Source organism: Sus scrofa, chromosome 17 (genome assembly GCF_000003025.6).
Source record: "Sus scrofa isolate TJ Tabasco breed Duroc chromosome 17, Sscrofa11.1, whole genome shotgun sequence".
Classification (NCBI taxonomy): Eukaryota; Metazoa; Chordata; class Mammalia; order Artiodactyla; family Suidae; genus Sus; species Sus scrofa.
Window position 1 is genome coordinate 22,565,676 of NC_010459.5, and position 19,666 is coordinate 22,585,341.

Sequence of the window (19,666 nt, forward strand, 5' to 3'; positions counted from 1 at the left end):
TCACGGTGAGTTGAAGGAAGGAGGGGGAGTCTGAGTGAGGTATAAGGGTGTTCAGGTTGTCAAGGAGAGCATAAGAGGAGCCTGGGAAAGAAACTTTTTCCAATCAGTATTGTAGTATCTTAATAAACAATGTGGCTGAATTTTGCATATCAGGCCAATGTCAGCCTTTTAGATGATAAGTTTGTCTTCATCCACATTTTGTCTTGTCCTCCTGAGATAAAACATAATATACTAGACAGACAGGAGGTCTGTGGCCATTCAATAGAATCATACTAACTAGAGTACGTGGAGTGAAATTCTGACTTCAGCTCTAAAATCCGTACGTTTTATGTACCAATTATGTTAATTTGGAATCTCTTTTCTGGGAGTAGTATTTTGACCTCATATCAAATATGTTATTCAAATACAGACAAATCCTTCATGTTACTTATATCCAATATTTCTAGACTGGGTACAAAGGTAGCTTCTTCCTTGAAGCCTTCCTACTTGCCTCATACAAAACTAGTCAGACCTTTTTCTGTGCCTAAAGCACTTCATACATGCTTTAACTACAGTCCACCTAAATTGTACTACAAGTATTTGTTTACATTTCTGCTTGACCCATAAGGACTTTGAACTATTAATCTTTCTCTCCCTATCAACAAGATCATGTGTGGCACATAGTAAGTGTCCAAGAAACAGTTGCTGACTTAATTAATTAATATACCCACTGCAAAATAAAGTACATTTTCACTAGTTTGGAAAGGAATTAGGTGCTATTATTTTTAGTGGCAGACAAGTTGGTAACATTTGGTTGGTCTTGAAATTTTATATTTTTCTTTAGCCAATTAAAGGATATATTCACAGGAAAAGATATCTATGATATATTATTTAGTGAATAAAGAGCAGATTAGGAAACAGCAATTAAAGTATGTCTCAGTTTTGTAAAAATAAGTTTATACATAATTATAGAAAAAGTTATAGAAGAATACTAGTGAGAGTAATAATAATATATATATCTTTTCTTTATAATGAATGATTACAGAGTTCCAAGTATGGAATTAAGTGCCTTCACACATACTTTAATTCTCACAACTCCATTCATTCATTCATTCATTATTAATTTATTTTGCATTTAATTTACTTAGCATTCAACTAATATTTAATAGTTAATATTCAATTTAATAGTTAATTTAATAGTTAATATTCAACTAATATTAACTTAGCATTCGACTAATATTTTTTGTCCCAGGCACAGTGTCAAACCAGGCAGACACAGTATCCAGTGTTTAATCATTATCCTAACTCTACAGATGAAAATTAGAGAGGTTGCCCCACTTATTAGAGTTCCTCAGGTCTAACTTCTGCTTAAAAGAAAGATACCAACTCATAAGGCTCCCAGAGGCTACACTTGCCACCAGTTTTTCAGGTAGATGTAGCACAGGAACCACAGTTTGTTAGCATCAAGCCTTCCAGTCTGTGGGAGTCCTGCAGAAGGTCACAGAGTTCCCCGGCAGCCATAATCTTTGGTCCCTCACATAATGACTCAGAGTCAGGGAGATGGGATCCACACTGGGTGGTGATATGAAAGCCTCATTCACATGTAAAAACTCCACGGGCATAGTGTCCAGGGTGCCTGTAAGAATTGCTGCCACCATCGGATATTTAGAGTTCATGACAGATTCTCTCAGTCCAAAGGCAGTTTACCAAGAAGAGGTCATTTCAATCATAAGCAATACTATCTAAAAGCATAGCTAACATTTCGCTCCTATCACATTACCAGGGAAATAGAAGTAGAGAGTGAACCAAAAGCCAAATTCTCATGCAGAAGAAGGAGAAAGGATTCTGTTAAGTAGCCATCCAATAGGCAAGTGGTAGAGTGGATTTAAACTTAAATTTGTGTGATGCCAAAGCTTAGCTTTTATACTTTACTGGATGGAAACAAAAAATGATCCCTGGGAAGGAAGCTTTTAGACAACTTTTAGTTTTTTCACCACACTTTCAGAATTTGCAGGTTTTTACTATAATCAGCATAAATTCCTTTTGCGATCAGAAAAATATTTTCATTTAAAATATCAGCTGCATGAAAACACACTTTTGCTATAGCATTAGTGAGATTAGGAGAAACAAAATGATATATGCACTTGCACAGTGATGACCATGATGTAAAAAGAGAGATGCACAGAGGAAGAAGTCAAGCAGAAAAACAAAGTAGTCCTAAAAGGAGCTGAGTCAGTATGGTTGGCTTATGAAGGATTTTTAAAAATTTTTTCCTGTTTTCCAGATTTTCTATGAAATGCTTATGCTATTCTTGGAATAAAATGAAATGCACCTACTGAAATAGAAAAGGAAATTACTGCATATATATTACATATATATAGCTTGCTTATAAAATATTTGAAGTGTAAAGACCAGGCAAATATCATCCTAAGGTAATAGATTTAGTTTCATATTTCTTTGCATAGGTGAAATATTTTATATACATATTTTTTTGTCTTTTTAGGGCTGAACCCATGGCATATGGAGGTTTCCAGGTTAGGGGTTGAATTGGAGCTACAGCTGCTGGCCTATGCCACAGCCAAGCCAGATCCCAGGTGTGTCTTTGACCTACCCACAGCTCATGGCAATGCTGGATCCTTAACCCACTGAGTGATGCCAGGGATTGAACCTGTGTCCTCATGGACACTAGTCAGGTTCTTTACCACTGAGCAATGATGGGAAATCCCCCTATATAAAATTTAACTCATATTATTTCAAAACATGCACATGGACGTGGATGATAGGAAGGTGGATTAGAGAGCAGCTCTCTTCTAATCTTTAAAGTCACTCATGAGCTAGAAGAATTTGCCCCTGGCTCCTGCCTTGTTCCTGACCTGACTGAACGTCACCTTCAGTGCATCACAGTAACTATCCTGCTAGACCTCTGCTGCAGCAGCGAAGGCTCAGCTCCTTTCACATGTTATTTGTCTCTAGCTATTTAGGGAGGTAGCTACTTAAGGTTTAATTTTCTTTCAAAACTCACGTTTTGGGCTTTATATGATCCTTCTTTAGCCAAGGACTCATATAATTGGATGGCTGCTGTTATATTCTGCATGCCAAAATTTCCAAATAGCAAAGCATCAGCCATTTTCTCCATAGCTTTCAAGTTTCCCATGTCAGCTGCTTTGGCAAAGAGTATGTAGGCTCTGTTTCAAGAATATGAAGTTAGAAGTTTTATTATCAGAAATGAAAATTTCTGCTCCCTCCTTCACAGTACTTCTAAACAAGTAGGACCTAGCTGTCATTGCTGCTAACAATACAGTTTAGCTAAAGACCATTACCTCTGTAGACCAGTAGATTTTTTTCAGCTTTAGGTCAGTTTAAGACTCTTTCTTTCTTTCTTTCTTTCTTTCTTTCTTTCTTTCTTTCTTTCTTTCTTTCTTTCTTTCTTTCTTTCTTTCTTTCTTTTTCTTTCTTTCTTTCTTTTTCTTTCTTTCTTTCTTTTTCTTTCCTTCCTTCCTTCCTTCCTTCCTTCCTTTCTTTCTCTTTCTCTTTTGTCTTTTTAGGGCTGCACCCACAGCATATGGAGGTTCCCAGGCTAGGGGTCCAATCGGAGCTACAGCTGCTGACCTACACCACAGCTATAGCAACGTGCGATCCAAGCTGTGTCTGTGACCTACACCACAGCTCATGGCAACACCAGATCCTTAACCCACTGAGCAAGGCATTACACCAGGATACAGACTCCAGGGAGCTCTGTCTCATGGCTTGCTGCTACAACCACATAGCCTGCTGGACTAGAAGGGCACCAAAATGGTCCAGGGCAAAGAAACCTGAGGGGCTGCAGGGGCCAGCAGTATATCCAGTTGGTTGTTCCAAGAGGGGCAGCTAAAGTTTGTAAAACCAGTCCCTCTAGATGTCTTTTTTTTTTCTTTTCTTTTTTTTTTAGGGCTATACCTATGGTATACGTAAGTTCCCAGGCTGGGGGTTAAATCAGACCTGCAGCTGCTGGCCTACACCACAGCCATAGCAACACAGGATCCAAGCTGCATCTGTAACCTATGCTGCAACCTGTGGCAATGCTAGATCCTCAACCCACTGAACAGGGCCAGGGATCAAACTCGCATCCTCATGGATACTAGGCCAGGTTCTTAACCTGCTGAGCTGCAATGGGAATTTCTAGATGTCTTTGATTCCGAGGGAGGGGTGGATACCTAGGTTCTCTGTCAGGAAACTCAGAGGTAGTATATGGGATACCAGAGCAGGATGCAGGAGTGGAGAAAGATGTTGGTAAATTAAGTTGGATTAAGATCTGGATTGCAATTCGCAAGAGGGAAAACAAAAGAGAGACTAGGAGCAGGGAGAAATCCCCAAAATAAAGTTCATCAGATGGGTGTTGGTGGAGGAGGTTAAGTGCAGAAACTTGGTGTGGAGCAGCGGCTTATTTCCAAACCTTTGCTGATGGAGAGTAATTCTTAGTGACAGTTAACCCTGGATTCATAGAGGCTCCTTGACTCCTTCAGACAAGTTTGTGTTTCCCTGATATATGCTTGTTTCACATCTGTGCTTGTAACAGCACTGACTTATTCAACAATTTCTCTCACCTTCATACGAAGTGACTGACTGAATGAATTAGACCAAGATGTGGGTGTCAATGAGCCAAAAGGACCAGTAACACCTCTAACTTATGCTACCCTGTCTGGGAAGTGCTGAAATAGGGAGGGGATAGGATAGAGGATGAATGGGAGAGAAAAGATTCCTCTTTGGTCTGTGGGTGTTCATTTTTCTCTCCTGGACCAGTATTTTAGAGATGGCTATATTAGATGTAATTGGTTTAGGTGGAGAGCAGACCATCCTGAAAACTAAAGGAGTTTCACCCATCTTGCCCATATACTCTTGGGGTCTCTTGTTATGAACAGATTTGGTTTCAGTTCTCCATTGTTATTAGGTTGGAAGGGTCGGAAGACTCAGATGTATGCTCTCCTATGTACCTAGGCTGCTGCAAAAATGAGCTGCTCTCTTAGCACTCTTGGGCAAGGACTGGAATAGGATGGGCTGAGAAAGAATAACCTCAGATTGAATGACAGCAAGTAGGCATGAAGGCTTCTGCACTGCTGGCTGGTCCTGCACTGAAGGGCTGGGTTTTTTCCCCCATCCTTTAACACAAAAAGGAAGGCACCCATCAAAGTTAAGAATAACCTTCTAGGAGTACTTTTGCCCCATCAGGCTGAGTATAGAATTTCCCTGGGGATTTCTTGGTGTGGCTTAGCAGAAACAAACCCAGCTAGTATCCATGAGGATGTGGGTTGGATCACTGGCCTCACTTACTGGGTTAGGGATCATTGCTGAGAGCTGTGGTGTAGGTTGCAGATGCAGCTCAGAAGCTGTGGCTATGGTGTAGGCTGGCAATTGCAGCTCCAATTCAACCCCTTAGCCTGGCAACTTCCATATGCCTCAGATGTGGCCCTAAAAGGCAAAAAAAAGAATTTCCTTGGACGTGATGGGGCACACCCAGTGGGTTCTTTATTTGGGGTTCAACTGCTATAGGCAGAGATAGTCTGAAATCTCAGGGACCAGCTCCTAGATTTTGGATTGTCCTTTTTTTCCCCTCAAGCTGGAAATGTAACTTGGCTTAACTAGCTGGATAGACTTACTCTGCTTTTTGCTTTTGGCTTTTAGACTGCTGGAGAATCTTGACGCCCTTCTTAAAAAGCTGGTCTCCTTCATCTGTGAAATTTTTCCTTTCTTGATTTTTTACTGTATATAAACAAACAAGGAAAGATAACATTATTTTTGTGTTTTATATTTTAAAAATAAACATGCTGGCATATTAGCTTGGGTTTTGCCACCCTTATTTTTTAAACCCTGCGTTTCAAAATCACCTCACCTTTGGTCAGAAGGTAATAGCTCCCTACAAAAGTACCCTCTTCCTCTTTTTTATAAAAGGGTCTTGGAGGCTGGAGGAGATAGAGAGATGTTTCTGATGATAGCAAGGAGAGAGATGTTCCCAGTCTGGGAAAGAGGTGCAACGTCCTGCAAGTAGAAGACAGGAAGCAAGGCTTCCAAGGGAAAGGGTTGCCTGGTGTACCCTACAGGCTGTATTTCACACACCAAGCTCTCAGCTTTAGATCCCTTGTTCAAACCATAAAATTTCATGAGAAATGGGCATTTCCACGATGACCAGCAAGTACCTAAGATTGGAGGAGAGGATCTCTGAAAATTTTGCTCTGCGCAAGGCTTTAACTTCCTCCCTGGAACCTTTCTAAGACCTTTCTAGCCTGACTGAGAACTTCTGGAGATGAGCATCAGGAATAAGAGGTTAGAGGAGGTGTGCCGGAACACACCTAAAACCTTGGGGAAGACACATAGAGAAAGTATCAAGTATAACTTGCCTTGTAGGATGGGGGCTCAGAGTAAATTTTATCGTATTTAAGGAAAATAAAGAAAACAGAATTTTACCCTCTACAATAATATTTCTCAAACATTTATATGACACAACAGTTTTTAAAACATGTCACCAGTTTATAGATGAGGAAAGCTGGTTAGAAGGAGAGTCTGCTTTAGAGCCCTCACCTCACCTCAACACACACACACACACACCCTTCCATCACATCACAGTGTCTCTTGAGGCCCATTATGACAGTTAGTGAAACCTCTGATTAGGTGAACCATGCCTGAAGCTATTTTAAAGGACAGGCATTTTGGGATTTGATGCCTTATTAATAAGACCACAAAAAACTTTCAAAGTGGTTGTTTTTCTTCTTCTTGACAAGCTATCAGAGTTGTTCACTTTCTTTTGTAAATTAAAAAAAATTAAACCTAAAAGTCACTTTACAATTATTTTGAATGCTGCAAGTTATCCAATCAATTTAGTAATACGGGACACGTTTAGCATCTAATTTCTGCTTTGAGTTGTATGTTACCTATACTCGAAGAGGAAAAATAATGGGAAAAACCTACTAATTTGTGATTAGAATAGCAATTGCTCCTATTAACATGCTTTCAAAGAGAGAGAATAAATTTTGAAAGGTTGACTGCAATGCATATACATACAAGAAATGATTTACCACTAACAGATTTCTATGCATGTTTTTTTACATTTATTTGTAATTCTTTTTTTTTTTTGCTTTCCAATATATTAAAATATATGTTTTCTTTATTGTACAAGAGCTCAGTTATCAGACAGTCATCTTGACAATACTTTCTTTCTATGGTTGACGTATTTCCAGACTCGGGGAAAGTATAGTCAGGAAATGATTTGAGGATTTGAGGAAACCATTCTGAACTTGAGGTAAAGGACCTTCATGACTCTGGAATCCTCTGAATGACCAACTAGTGGATGCCTTTTTTTTTTTCTTTATAGGAGCTCTAAGCTGGCTGAGAAGTGGTAGGCATGAGCACCAGGAATGAAAAGGCAAGTAGATGTGGTAGAGTTTTTGTTTGTTCCCTTGTTTGCTTGCTTGCCTTTGGCTGTGCCTGCAGAATGTAGAAGTGCTGGGGCCAGGGATCAAATCCTTGCCATGGGGCAACCTGAGCCACATCAGTGACAACACTGGATCCTGAATCTGCTGAGCCACCAGGGAGCTCCCAAGGAAGTATTTAAGTTAGCAGCAAGTGTGGAAAGTGGCCAAGTCAATGAATTTGTATTTCACTGTTTGTCAGAAATATCATTTGTAGAGAGTTCTTGACATTATATTACTTCTGCAGTCTTATTATCATGACTACATATCTAACTTGGGTACTGTTATGGGCTGAATCATGTTCCCCTCAAGTTCATATGCTGAAATCCCAACCCCTAGTACTCCAGAATGTAATCTTATTTGGAGATAAGGTCTTTAAAGACATGATTAAGTTAAATGAGGCCATTAGAGTGGAGTACTAAGCCAATACGATGAGTATCCTTATAAGCAGAAGAAATACCAGGAGCATGCAAGCTCAGAAAAAAGACCACATAAGGACCCAGTGAAAATGTGACCATTCATAAGCCAAGGAAAGAAGCTTTAGAATGAAACCAACCCTGCTAACATCTTGATCATGGACTTCCAGCCTCCAGAACGGTAAGAAAATTATTTTTTGCTGTGGTATTTTGTTGCCTGTGGTATTTTGCTATGGCAGCTCTAGCAAACTAATTCAGATGCCAACTCCAGCTGACATGGAAAACAAGCTTCCCCTTCTCCCTGTGAGAAGGAAGGCATCCAAACTCAGGTTCTGATCAGATCAGTGACTATCTTCTAAAAGAAAGAGGGACTGAAATTTCCCATGAGCTCCCAAGGTCCCCAGGTGCTGGACATCTGACTTTCCCAGGCAGCTGGATGCCCAAGTAGCCCATCTCTGACAAGGCTACTTTCTCATAATTGTACACAAAGTACAGCATAGTAGGTATTTGTCCTTCCATGTGTCCAGCAATCCCTGGACCCAGATCACCTCTCTGTGAGTTGATGGGAGAAAAGGAAATTTATGCCTTCTCCTGTGACATTTCAATTGTAAACTTCTCTAAGCAAGTCTATTTTTTAATTCATGCAGATTTTTCTTGTTCAGAAAGACTAGAAGTAAATCTTTAGAACAAAAATGGCTCACATGCTTGTTTCAGATATTAATGGGAAGTATGAGAGCAGGAGACAACTTGTTCCCTGTCATTCATACATTTACTTTTTCATTTAATTGGCATGAATTCAACACTTAGCATGAGTTAGACACAATGCTAGATACTGTGTTTGCAAAGATGACTGAGACACTGTCTCAGCCTGGCCAGACAGACATGTTTACCCAAAATTACAAGGCCATGTGGTAGGCCCTATGTAAGAAAGGACTGTGGTAGTACAGGAGCCTTCTTTGTAAGCAAGAGAAAACAAGTCTGATTGACATAGGCAAAGGGAACTTATTAGGAGGCTGTTAAACCCTCACAGAATCAGTGGGGTTGGTCAGGAATCACAGTATCTCTGCAAGCAGAGGCAGATGCTATTACTGGAATGAACTGGAATCTGATCCTTTTAGGATATTTCTTTCCCTGTTCCAGACTCCATGATGAATCTGATGAGTCTGGTAGGGAAGACAAGTCTTCTCATTACATTGTTAAATGAATGTATTCTTTGGGGAAGACCCAGTTCCTCAAAAGGAAACTGGTATGGTGAGAAAGGTAAAATAGTGATGGGAAGCTCACAAACAGCAAATGCCCACTTCAGGCCCTTTAACTCTGGCTTAGTGAAATAAAGAAATGCTATAAAGTTTGGTTGTGATGATTGTTGTACAACTATAAATGTAATAAAATTCATTGAGTAATTAAAAAATAAATATTAGACCTTAAAAAAAAAGAAATTTTCACAGATGAAATGGCACTTTAGATACTTCTTGAAAGGAATTTGTCAGGCCAAGAAGATGAAACTGGAATTGCATTTGGAGGAAATAGCCTATGCAAATGAATGGGGGTGGGTGCAGGCTGTCTTTTTTTTTAGAAGTTATTTTTATTTATTTATTTTTATGTTGATTTACAGTGTTCTGTTAATTTCTGCAGTACAGTAAAGTGACCCAGTCATACATGTATATATATTCTTTTTCTCACATTGTCCTCCATCATGTTCCATCACAAATGATTAGGTATATATTTCCCTGTGCTATACAGGAGGATCTCACTGCCTGTCTACTCCAAATGCAAGAGTTTTCATCTACTAACCCCAGACTCCCAATCCATCCAACTCCCCCCCCCACGCAAACAAGAGTCTGTCCTACATGTCAATGATCTTTTCTGTTTTGTTGACAGATCATTTGTGCCATATTTTAGACTCCATAGAAGTGATATCATATGGTGTCTGTCCCAGTCTGTCTTAAATGAAGAATGAGTGCTTGAGTGTCAGGGTTGGTCATGCAGTCAAAGCTGGCTGCAGAAGTCATACTGAGGAGAGTGGGCAGAGGGATGAGGAGGAGAAAGAGGAGGGAACTGAGGTCATTGTGAAGGTGAAGCCCAGGTTGGTAGGAGAAAGAGAACAGAAGGGGCAGGAGGATGGCTCTGATTATTGACAACTGTTTTGGAGGTTGAAATTACATTGGTGAAATAGCTCATGTGCCTGGTAAATGTCGGGAAGCAATAGAGATGAAGATGATTGGAACCGAGGAGCTCTAGCAAGTAAAGCAATGTCTTCAACAGAGGTATTTAACCCCTCAGGGTGCTGGTGGCCTAGAGCCACTGGCTGACTGATATGGGAGTGCAAGAGACCACCCCCATGGCTTATGGGAATGGGGCAATCCTCCAGTGCGACTCACTCTTCAAAGCCCTAAACTTCTCCTGAAAAATCTGTCTTTGCTCAGTTCTTTCCCTTGCCCTATCCTGTCTTCCTTACTTTCTTACATGTTTCATCAGAAAATCCAAAGCATTAAATTTAAGAATATAAATACTATCTAAATTGCCTAGAAAAATGAAAGGAAAAAGAATAACAAATTTATTATTTTGAATCTCAAGTTATAGTTCTGCTGTGAACTACATAAAGGATCACCAGGAGTTAAAAGTCTTACCACTGAGAGTTAAAGGAGATGAATGTCTTTTACTCTGACTAAAAATCAGGTGCTTTCACCATTCAAATGATACAAAGAGATAAAATGGGAAAATCTTTGCCCAGCAAAAAATCTTGCCCACACAGATATTGCATCCACCTAATTTTAATTGTATTTAATATAAACCAACTTCAGTTTCTGATTTTCTGAATAACGCATCAGAGGAGCTCTTCACATTCGCCCTTAATGTGTGCCAGGAAGGTACAATCTCAGATAAGGAGAGAGAATAATGATCCATTTCTAAAAATAACATTCCATCTAAGAAAGAATGACTCAGCGAAGAGTTCAGTCAGATCAAGAGGTGATCAACTCAAATGCACTTGAATAAAGCACAGATATTTACTTATATTTATTCATTATGTCCTCAGATCATTGTGGTCAGACATAAATATGTCCAGTGGTATTTCTTGGAAATGGTAGACAGTAGCAGAAAAATTTTTTTTTGCACTTCAAATATCTACTAAGCAAAACCTGAAATAACAGGGATTCTGATTTAGAACGATATAACATCTAAATTTTTTAACTTATCAGAAAGAAATATGGGTTATAAAATAAGTAGAATCAAAGCCAATGTATATTGTTATAATAGGAACTAGTATTTATAAGGTATTTAAGTCCCAGGCAATTTTCTCACTGACTGTAAAAGGAAGGAGCCATTATCATTCCCCTTTACAGATGAGGTAATGTAGGCACAGAGAGGTTAAGGAACCTACCCTAGGTCATACAGTTGGTACCCAGTAGACAAGAATTAAAATCCAGGCAGTCTGACTCCAGATTCTGTGCTCAGACTGCTTCTTAGAGTTACACAATATGCAGAATCATGACTTAAACACAAAGTTACTGTCAAATGATGAAATACTGTGGAGTTCCATTCTGGTGCAGCGGAAACGAACCTGACTAGGAACCATGAGGTTACAAATTCAATCTCTGGCCTCGCTCAGTGGGTAAAGGATCCTGTGTTGCTGTGGCTGTGGTGCAGGCCAGCAGCTGTAGCTCTGATTGGACCCCTAGCCTTAGAACCTCCATATGCCACCCATGTGGCCCTAAAAAGCAAAAAAAAAAAAAAAAAGATGAAACATTAGAAAAATAGGTCCAACATACATTAAAAAATAAGTTTGGGAGTTCCCTGGTGGCTCAGTGGGTTAAGGATGTGGTATTGTCACTGCAGTGACTTATGTCACTGCTATGGCTTGAGTTTGATCCCTGGCAAGATAACTTACATGCAGCACAAGTGTGGCCAAAAATAAATAAATAAATCTATTGTAATTTGTTATAAGTATTTTAAAGTTGTCTATTTATAGTAATAATTAATTTATCTCACAATATTGAGAAATGTGTTTTGTATAAATCACTTTTCCCATTGATGCGTCATATCCTTTTTATTTTGACTGTTTTCTGATGGAAATAAGTCTAAAAAGGATACAATATATTCCTCCAACTTCCACAGTAGGAGATAATGAGCCTGATTTAACCTGGTCTTGATGATTCAGAGCATCATTATGCACACCTGACAATAATGATGGTTGGACATGACTATGTAAGAAGACAGTGCTTGTGGGAGGCCTTGGATAATGGGAAGAACTTCAGCAAAGAGTGGGAGCAGAAGGAGCAAGAGAAATATGATGACATGCTGTACTCATGGCCCTCTGGGGAGGCAAGAGTGCCTGATGGAAGTGGCTGGGTTAACACTTAGCTGCACTTGCTAATTTGTAGTATCTTAGGTCACAGTTTCCCAAAGGGTACATGGGATAATTATAAATGGCACACACACAAACCTTAAAACTTTGATAGTTAATATATTTAACATATATTCATCTGCCGATTCTATTTGTGGCAAGTGATGCTAATTTCCATTTTTTTTTTTTTTTTTTTTTTTTTTTTTTTTTTTTTGCTTTTCAGTGCTGCACCCGTGGCATTTGGAGATTCCCAGGCCAGGGGTCTAAGTGGAGCTACAGCTGCCAGCCTACATCACAGCCACAGCAACGCCAGATCCAAGCTGTGTCTGTGACCTACAACACAGCTCACGTTAATGCTGGATCCGGCGTTGCCGTGAGCTGTGGTGTAGGTCATAGACGCGGCTCGGATCCTGCATTGCTGTGGCTCTGGTGCAGGCCAGCAGCTACAGCTCCGATTAGACCCCTAGCCTGGGAACCTCCATATGCCACAGGAGCGGCCCAAGAAATGGCAAAAAGACAAAAATAAATAAATAAATAAAATTAATATTAGCTTCCTTTGCTTAGTATTATTTGGGATAACATTTCTGTTTTTTTAAGTCTTTTTGTGTTATCTTTCAAATATATCCTTTGAAAACAGTATATACCTGAGCATGATATTTTTATTTTAATCTAAGAGTCTCTGTCCTCTACTTCAGATTTTCTTTCTGAGTTGCATTCAGGGCAATTTCTTCTTTTATGTCTTTAATTCATTAATTATTTCTTCAACAGTGTCTAATTTTCTGTTTACCTACCCACTTACTTAATTCAAATGAACATACTTTTGTTTTTTCTTAATTCTAATTGGTTCTTTGGCACAGATGCCAGCTCTTTTTACATGACACCTAATTTTTTTTCTTGTAGTTTCTTAACCATTTAAACATATATTTATTTCATAGATTTATTTTCACATGGTTCTACTATTTTAAGATCTGGGGGAGTTCCCGTCGTGGTGCAGTGGTTAACGAATCCAACTAGGAACCATGAGGTTGCGGGTTTGAGCCCTGGCTTTGCTCAGTGGGTTAACGATCCGGCGTTGCCGTGAGCTGTGGTGTAGGTTGCAGACGTGACTCGGATCCCACGTTGCTGTGGCTCTGGCGTAGGCCAGTAGCTACAGCTCCAATTCGACCCCTAGCCTGGGAACCTCCATATGCCGCGGGTGCGGCCCAAAGAAATAGCAAAAAGACAAAAAAAAAAAAAAAAAAAAAAAAAAAGATCTGGGGATGCCATGCCTTCGTTACATTGTATATGTGTTTGTATGTTGGTGGATGTGTGTATGTGCAAACTGATTCTTTCTGAGTGGATTTTGGTGGTTTTGTGTTGCTTCTGTCAGGTTTCCAGATTTATCATCTTATTGCTGGAAGGAACTTTGTACATGTGAACATTTGGCTTGAAAGTGTTCATCAAAAAAAAAAATCAGTTGGTATGAATTCATATTCAAATCTATACAAGGTGCAAGGACATGATATAGGTTTTTCCAGGGAGATGGTTTTTCCTGCGAGAGCCTAAATAGAGAAAAAACTTCCTTGATATTTGTCTATATTGGTGGGTAGGTGGCTTGTTTTTCCTAACCTCCCCTTTTACCACATGCACAGCTCTATGAAACTCAGTTTTATTAATAGCTTTTCATTTCAGTTTCTGTCAAAAATCCTTATGTCTTTTTGATTGTCCCGGCCTGGGATTTAAAACCCAAGGCTCATCCATCACCAGCTCTGATCACAGCTTGCCAAAACAACAACTCACATGCTTATTTTTTAATCATTTCTAGTACCTGGGTATTTCATTTTTCTATGAGCCCAGCTCTGCAATTTTTTAAAATGTGTTTTGGCATACGGTAAGCATAATTTTTAAGTATTTATAGCAAGAGGATCTTCAAATTGAATGAAACCAACATTTTGTCAGATCTTTAGTGATTTTCTTTTAAAATCAATTCATTTATTTAAAAAGAAACTTGTGTTGATTTAAAGAAAAACTCTTTAGTAAGTAATAAGAACAGCATTAAATGGTACATAGATTGGGTTCCCTGATAAGCAGACTTTAAGAGTTTGGGGGTGTTTATTAATAAGTGCCTTTGGGAACCACACCTGGGGAAGAAGTCAGATTGACTGGGCAGAGAAAGAAGTTGTGATGAAAGCCTGTAACAGAGAACAAACTTGACTGAATATTGGATTTATTCCTTTAGCTCTAACCCTTATGTTCTGTTGCCTGTGTTTAGTCATGCTGGCTCTGCAGCTTTTGTAAAAGAATGTTGTCTATAGCCTGAAATACACACAATAGCCCATCCTTAAGGCTCTGACCTTTAAAGATACAACACTTTCCATTCATATAGAGATAAAAAGTGGCAGAACAGAAAAGAACATTTGTCTTATTGGAGGTTTATAGGAACATTGTGAATAGACCTACCCAGGCAAAGGATTCTTCCATCAGGAAGTTTGCAACAACCTCCCCTTTTAGTATAAAACAAGCCTGAATTCTAACATAGGTAAGATGGTTCTTTGGGCCACTAGTCCACCATCTTTTCAGTCTGCTGTCTTTCCAAGTAAAGTAACGATTCTTTGCCAAAACAACTCATCTCTCGATTTACTAGTCTATCATGTGGTGAGCAATGTAAGACTGGACTTGGTAACGATCCCAGTGAAATCCTTTCCTGACCACACAGGGTGCTCTAGAACTAACATGGCTCTTCTAACTCATTCCAAGTTAGGTTTTGATGGTCAGGCAATGCTGCTGAATTATCATGGTAAGTGGGCTGTCCCAGTGAGGAGGCATAACCTTGGGCTGTGCAGCTGTCTGCACTCAGTACCTAAAGGGACTGACTGCTGAAGGCTTCTGTGAATTGCACTTCCAGCAATTGGGCAACAAGTCCCTTATTGAAGGGGATATCTGAATGGCACTTCCCAGTGTCTTTCACCTCTATTCCAAAGTCAATAAAGTATAATACAAATGATAAACTTAGCCTAGCTGGTCACAGACCCCAGAAGTAAGAAAAAAGAATGCCAAGACTGGCTTAAAGCAAAACTCCAAGATACCTCCCTTCAACCAAGAATACAAGAGTGATGTGGTCTGATTACCAAAATTAATGATATTAATTTCAAGAAATGCCAAGAAGGACAAAGAAACTAGTGTTCCAACTGCCTGCAGGAATAAGTGCCAGGGTTCCCACTGCATGGTTAATTATTGATTTGCCTCGCTAACAATTTAATAAAGATAATTACTCTATTAGCCTCAGTTCTGACTCAGAAAAAAGAATTAGTTGTTGAAGTTATAGTGATAAGATACCCTGAGAGAAAATGAGCTTATCACTAAAAAAACTGTAATGAGATGTGAAAGCATTGTGTTCAGCTGTGAAAGACTATTCAAATGTAGTCTAAGAATGTAAGGTTTTTTAATTTTCATGTAGTACCCATATACCTATATTGCAGTACATTTTAGAGAATGCTGAATTTGGAGTTAGAATATCTGAATTTACATCCTAGATCTCTATATAAAGAATTCCATTTAATTCATCAAATATTTATTCATATTAAATATGTGATAGATACAATGCCAGGTACAGATCTGGCCTTTGAAGTAAAGGAAATACAAATGCTATTTACTATATGTGACAAACTCCAAGTAAAGGAAAAAGTGGTAGATGGGTGAAAATTGGTAAACAGTTCCCCTATTTTTAAGGTGTAGAAAAATATATTCATCTTCTTGACCAGCTTGATGTCAATCACCTTAATGTCTCATTATTTTTTTGAACAGATTATTAAACACAGTTTTGAGCCTTGAGTTAAGAGACATGATCACTAAGATTTAGGAAACTTTTTTGAGAATGTTAGGGTTTTTTGTTTGTTTTTTCCTTTTGGCCACGCGCATGTTATATGGATGTTCCCAGGGCCAGGATGGAACCTGTGGTGCCTTCAGTGACAATGCCAGATCCTTAACCTGTTGTACCACAAGAGAATGCTGAGAATGTTAGGATAAATCACATTTTTCTTTTGTGAATGACAAACCTGGGGAGTAGTACTTATATAAAACACCTGTATCCCATCTTTTACAATATCCTGTGCACAAAATGTTGAAATGGGAACTGAATGACAATAGAATTTAAGAAGTTTTTAGCCAGCTCTATAACCTTGAATAATCCATATTCCTGGTTCATTTCATAGCTTGTAAACCTTCCTTCTAAGAAAGGTTACTTCTCCACAGCTTATTCTACTTTCTTAACTCCTGATTCCATAAGTACTCTTCCAGACACAGGCTTCTGTGTGGAGTTTGAGGTAAAGAATAAGGAAGGGGTATTTGCCTGCCTTCTATCTACCAATGCTGATTAAGGCATCTTTCTAAACTAGGGTGGTGCACTCTGTATAAGACATTCTGGTAAATAAAAATTTATTTTTTCAACCTCATCATATGTAGATTTTTTACCTGCTATCAGTGGGTAAATATAATATTAGAGACTTACGATGGATTACTGTGGAAGACTTGACGCTGTCTTGTTAACTTCTGTAATAAGAATTTGGATAAAAGATTGGAAAGCATGCTTGTCAAAAATTTGAATGACAGAAAACTAAGAGAGTTTGATTGGTATAATCAATAGGTTGAAAGAGTCCAAAATGAACACAATGAAACTATTAGACATAAATGTAAAATCCTTCAGTTAGATTAAAAAATTTAGATGAACACATTAAGATTAGGAGATTTCTGGCTGAGATGGTCAATTTCATGTGTCCACATGGCTAGGCTACAGTCCCCAGCTATTAAATCCAACACTAATCTAGGTGTTGCTGTGAGGGTATTTAGCAGGCAACTTTAAGGAAGGCAGATTATCCTAGATGAACTGGGTTGTCCTAATTCCATAAGACACTGATAAAAGAAATCAAAGATGACACAAATAGATGGAAAGATATACCATGCTCATGGATTAGAAGAGTTAATATTATCAAAATGACTATACTACCTAAGGCAATCTACAGATTCAATGTAATCCCTATCAAATTACCAAGGACATTTTTCACACAACTCAAACAAAATATTTCAAAGTTTGTTTGGAAGCACAAAGACACAGAATAGTCAAAGACATCCTGAAAAAGAAACATGGAGCTGGAGGAATCAGGCTCCCGGACCTCAGACTATACTACAAAGCAACAATCATCAAAACCATATGGTACGGGCACAAAGACAGAAACATAGATCAGTGGAACAGGATGGAAAGCCCAGAATTAAACCCACGCACCTACAGCCAACTCGTCTATGACAAAGGAGGCAAGAATATACAATGGAGAAAGGACAGCTTGTTCAATACGTGGTGCTGGGAGAACCGGACAGCCACATGGAAAAGAAGGAAACTAGAACCCTCCCTAACATCACACACAAAAATCAACTCAAAATGGATTAAAGACCTAGATCTAAGACCAGACACTATAAAACTCTTAGAGGAAAACATAGGCCAAACACTCTCTGACATAAACAACAGCAACATCTCTCAGATCCACCTCTTAGAGTATTGACAATAAAAACAAAAATACACAAATGAGACCTAATCAAACTTCAAAGTTTCTGCACAGCAAAGGAAGCCCTAAACAAAACGAAAAGACAACCCACAGAAGGGGAGAAGATATTTGCAGATGAATCAACTGACAAGGGATTCATCTCCAAAATTTATAAACACCTTCTGTAGCTCCATACTAAAAAAACAAACAACCCCATCCAAAAATGGGCAGAAGATCTAAACAGACAGTTCTCCAAAGACGACAAACAGATGGCCAAAAGACACATGAAAAGATGTTCAACATCACTCATTATGAGAGAAATGCAAATTAAAACCACTCTGAGGCCTTACACCAGCCAGAATGGCCATCATCATCAAAAAGCCTACAAACAATAAGTGCTGGAGAGGGTGTGGAGAAAAAGGAACCCTAGTACACCGCTGGTGGGATTGTAAATTGGTGCAACCACTGTGGAAAACAGTATGGAGATGCCTCAGAAAACTAAACATAGAACTACCATTTGATCTAGCAATCCCACTCCTGGGCATCTCTCCAGAGAAAACCATGACTCGCAAAGACACATGTACTCCAATGTTCATTGCAGCACTATTTACAATAGCCAAGACATGGAAACAACCTAAATGTCCATTGACAGAGGGGTGGATCCAGAAGAGGTGGTACATCTACACAATGGAATATTACTCACCCATTAAAATGAATGAAATACCAGCATTTTTAGCAACATGGATGGACCTAGAAATTATAATGCTAAGTGAAGTCAGCCATACAATGAGACACCAACATCAAATGCTTTCACTGACATGTGGATCTGCAAAAAGGACAGACTGAATTTCTTTGCAGAACAGATGCTGACTCACAGACATTGAAAAATTTATGGTCTCCGGAGGAGACAGTTTGGGGGGGTGGGGGGATGTGCTTGGGTTGTGGGATGGAAATCCTGTGAAATTGGGAATGTTATGATCATTATAAAAAATAAATAAAATAAATTAAAAAAAAAAACAGTTGAAAGGTCTTAAGAATGGAAATGAGATTTCCCTGAAGAAGAAAAATATTCCAACTGTCAACAGCTGCTTCAGCTTCTGCTTGAGAGTTCCAGTTTTCCCTTTTTGACAAACTACCTTGTGGGTTCTGGACTCACCCTGCCAGCTCCCATAATCACGTAAGCTGTACTTCAAATACTTTAATACGTATCTCCTAATGGTTCTTTGTTTCTGGTTGAACCCTGGCTTAGTATTTTCAGGTGAGAAATGGTTTCAATCAGTTCTATGTTTGTTGTGCATCATTACTGTGAGTGGGTGCCAGAAACAACATCACAGGATCTTAGAAACAATCCATGAGCTGAAATGCTCAGGGAGGCAGAACAACTGCTTCACTTCAGGGTCCATATCCATGGCAGAATTGTTTTGTCTAGCTCCAGCTGTCTAAGATCACCAAGAGGAAGTGATTTTGGTTTAATGTCAGTTGGAAACTTTATAAGAAAGAGACGTATTAAATAATGTCACAGGCTGCCCTGTATAAAAATGTGAGCTTAGTCACAGGTCTTTAAGTAGGAGCAGGTATCCTCTGCCAGGAATATCTGATGAAAGATACTAGATGAGGTGACCCCTAAAATTTAATTCTAAGATTCTGTAATTTTACTTTTAATAAGTGTGGTTCTATTGCATGCCTCGAAAGTCCTCATCCTTTTAGTTCATGCCATTTAATTTCCCTTACCTGAAAAATTCGGGGTATGTTGGTGTTCCCTGATTTCCTCTCTAGATCCACTCCATTCTGCCCTATGCCCATGTGGGCTTCCTCAATGAACTCCCTTGCCCTCTAGCTTCTGCTTAGGTTTGGCTGAGAGGCTCCAGCTGGAAGAGTGAAGGGTAGGAAGAGAGTGAAGTATTTATTCCCTGGCTCCCCAAGTCTGGGTTGCTGCAGGCTGGCTTTGGACCTTGACCTAAGGTCATAATTCTT

At 39.1% G+C, this 19,666-nt stretch overlaps 1 protein-coding gene across 1 annotated transcript in view; it reads right to left on the reverse strand.

Moving 5' to 3' along the window:
* Positions 1 to 19,666, reverse strand: part of SEL1L2 (SEL1L2 ERAD E3 ligase adaptor subunit) — a 100,009-nt gene that overhangs the window by 50,240 nt on the left and 30,103 nt on the right. The window contains exons 4-5 of the mRNA XM_021078250.1: positions 5,613 to 5,715; positions 3,002 to 3,164 (exon numbers count right to left, since the gene is read on the reverse strand). Of these exons, the coding sequence (XP_020933909.1) occupies positions 3,002 to 3,164; positions 5,613 to 5,715 (266 nt within the window). The remainder of the gene's footprint in view (positions 1 to 3,001; positions 3,165 to 5,612; positions 5,716 to 19,666) is intronic.